At 57.2% G+C, this 2,571-nt stretch overlaps 1 protein-coding gene across 1 annotated transcript; it reads right to left on the bottom strand.

Moving 5' to 3' along the window:
• Positions 1 to 216: 216 nt before the first annotated feature.
• LOC125518306 lies at positions 217 to 1,755 on the bottom strand. The gene has a single exon (XM_048683191.1). It carries the CDS (start codon positions 1,730 to 1,732, stop codon positions 578 to 580), a length of 1,155 nt encoding a protein of 384 aa, XP_048539148.1. The 5' UTR covers positions 1,733 to 1,755; the 3' UTR covers positions 217 to 577.
• Positions 1,756 to 2,571: the final 816 nt, after the last annotated feature.

Genomic DNA, 2,571 nt, shown 5'->3' with positions numbered 1-2,571 from the left:
GTACCATATACAAAATAGAGACAGAATTACACAAAATTTACCATGTTCTTACAAATGAGTTGTCTTTGGCAGGCTGAAAATGTGGACTTCCTTTGATTTCATCCTCCTGTTCCACATCGACCACTTGAGATCAAACTCAGCCAAGCAAGAACAAGATTTCCATGAGTATTGTGCAAATATGTCAAAAAAGAAAAGAGTAAAACGTTATGGCCTCACTGCATCCAAATGACTGTTCATTAATGAGAAACATCCATTTTCAATTCATGTTACACATTCTGAGGCCTGAAATTAGAATTACCAATGATCATTGCTCAACAAGTTAGCTTCCAGTTAATGTTTTATTACACTACAAGCTTTGATGACCACCCAGTAGCTCGAAATTTGTTCTTGCATAACCATACTCCTTGGCAGTCTTGTTGCAAGAGCAACACCAATCTTGCGAAAGCTGCCTAAGCAAATCCTACCAAGAACAAACATTGGCCAAGCAACAGAATCTCCAGAAAACTGCCTAAGCAAATCCCACCAAGAACTGCATAGGCCGATGACATAAAAGGCTCATCTTCCTGGGCGGCTGTGGCTACTCCAACACACTGAAGCCCTCGAAAGGGATTTCTCCGTTGAGAGCCCGGACGACATCAGGGATCTCGTTTTGGTGTGGCTGCACATACACCTGCAAGAACCTTTTCGTTTTAGCCACGAGGACCTTGCGCAGCTGATGATTCCCCTCTGGCTTCCCTTCCTTCCTCAGCAGTGCGAGCACCGCACACCTCCTGCGATGGCTCTCCAAGCTCCGCACCAGCATGCTCGGATAGGCCACGATATCTTCCAGGCTCAGACCCGCCTTTCCGACCAAGAATCCGACATTTTCCTTCATCTTCTTCTCTGAGATAGCCATCATGAGTGGGCACCGCCGCAACATTAAGGCAACATTGTCCTTCTCGAAGCCAAGGCTCTGGTAGAGTGCATACTTCCTCTCCAGTGTGGGGGTCTTCATCTTGGAAATGATGGCAAATGTGTGGACGAACATGGACTCGCCGGGTTCGATGCCGACGTCCTTGACGGCCTGGACAATCTCGGCCAAGCGGTGGGGGCCCTGCATGATGACGCCGGGGTGGACGGCGACGAGCTTGGAGACGTCCTCCGGGGGCAAGCCGTGGACATCTCTTAGTGCGGGGAGCACGAGGTTGACGGTACTGTTGGGGCTGCAGCGGACAACGAACGGCATCTGGCGGAGCGCGGTGACGACGCGGGCATTGGAACCGAGGAGCTCGCGGAGAGATCCGAAGAGCGGGGCGAGGTGGTCCTGGATGCTGCGGTGGAGGACGACGGGGCTGAGGGAGACGAGCCTGGGGAGGAGCGGCGCGTTGATGCCGACGGAGGCGAGGAAGTCGAGCTTGGGCTGGAGTGTCTTGACGGGGTCGGAGACGAGGACGATGGGGAACTTGCGGACGGTGGTGGATATCTCGGCGTCGGTGAAGCCATACCGGCGGAGGAGGTCGAGGACGGCGTCGGCCTGCGCGGTGGACTCCGGGGAGGCGAGGCGGATGGAGTCCGCAGCGCGGGCGGCGGTGGCGGGGGAGAGCGCGCAGGTGGATTCCAGGTAGAAGACAGTGGGGTCGGCAGCGGCAGCGTCGGAGGTGGTGGTGGTGGTGGTGGAAACGGCCGCAGTGAAGTGGCGGAGAGGGAAGGGGAAGGGGAAGAGGCAGAGACGGCAGCGGCCGGCGGACAGCATTGGGACCCGACGACGGGAGGGGACTGGCGACAGGGCAAGGCCGGTTAGGGTTTATTTTTATTTTTATTTTTTTGAAATTTCTTTTTGGACGGTGATTTTTGGGAGGTTTGGGGATTTACTTCATCTACAGCTGGACCTTTCAAACCCGCCTCATACGCTCGTGCGAGGCCGCCCGGTCACTAGCCGTTCACGTTTATTCGACCGGGACGGACGCCTCAAATGTCCGGGCTGACCAGCACCCCTAATATCCAGCCCAAATATGAGGCAGATATGGGGGCGCCTGGCGCGCTCGGGCACGCCCGCCACGTCGTTCTGGCGGCGGGATCCCAACCGGAAAGGCCCAGAAACCCAGCGGTCCGACGGACGCAGCGTCCGTCGCCGCGTGGCGCCGCTCCGGCTCGCCGTCCAAGATCAAATCCGGCTATTTAAGCCAACTGACGTCCCGCAACCCTAACCCATCCACCTTCCCTCTCTTCGTGCCGCCAGTCCGAGCCCATCCACCTCCTCCCTCTCCCGCTCCGGCGCTCTGCCCACGGTCCAACGCTTCGCCCACGCTCCGGCACTCCGCCATGGTTCGGAGCAAGATCACCTACTACACCATGCTGACGTCAGAGCGCCGCTACAAGATTCGGCAGGAGATCCGGGCAAGGCAAGCCGCGCGCGCCGCCCGCATCGCTGTCGGGCTGCCTCCGGACTCGCCGGAGCCGGAGGAGGAGATGGATCCGATGAAGGTGGAGGAGGCGGAGCAGCAAGAGCCGGAGTTGTCGGAGTAGCAGCTGCTGGGCTTCAACATGGAGCAGGCAGAGGTGGACACTACAAAAAAAGACACATCCGTGACA

The sequence above is a fragment of the Triticum urartu genome, chromosome 1 (genome assembly GCF_003073215.2).
Source record: "Triticum urartu cultivar G1812 chromosome 1, Tu2.1, whole genome shotgun sequence".
Taxonomy (NCBI): domain Eukaryota; kingdom Viridiplantae; phylum Streptophyta; class Magnoliopsida; order Poales; family Poaceae; genus Triticum; species Triticum urartu.
Note: the sequence above shows the minus strand (reverse complement) of the source record. Positions and strands in the feature narration are given on the sequence as shown.

Excerpts from the sequence above, each read along its gene's own strand:
- LOC125518306 (XM_048683191.1), bottom strand. The coding sequence starts at position 1,732 with ATGCTGTCCGCCGGCCGCTGCCGTCTCTGCCTCTTCCCCTTCCCCTTC.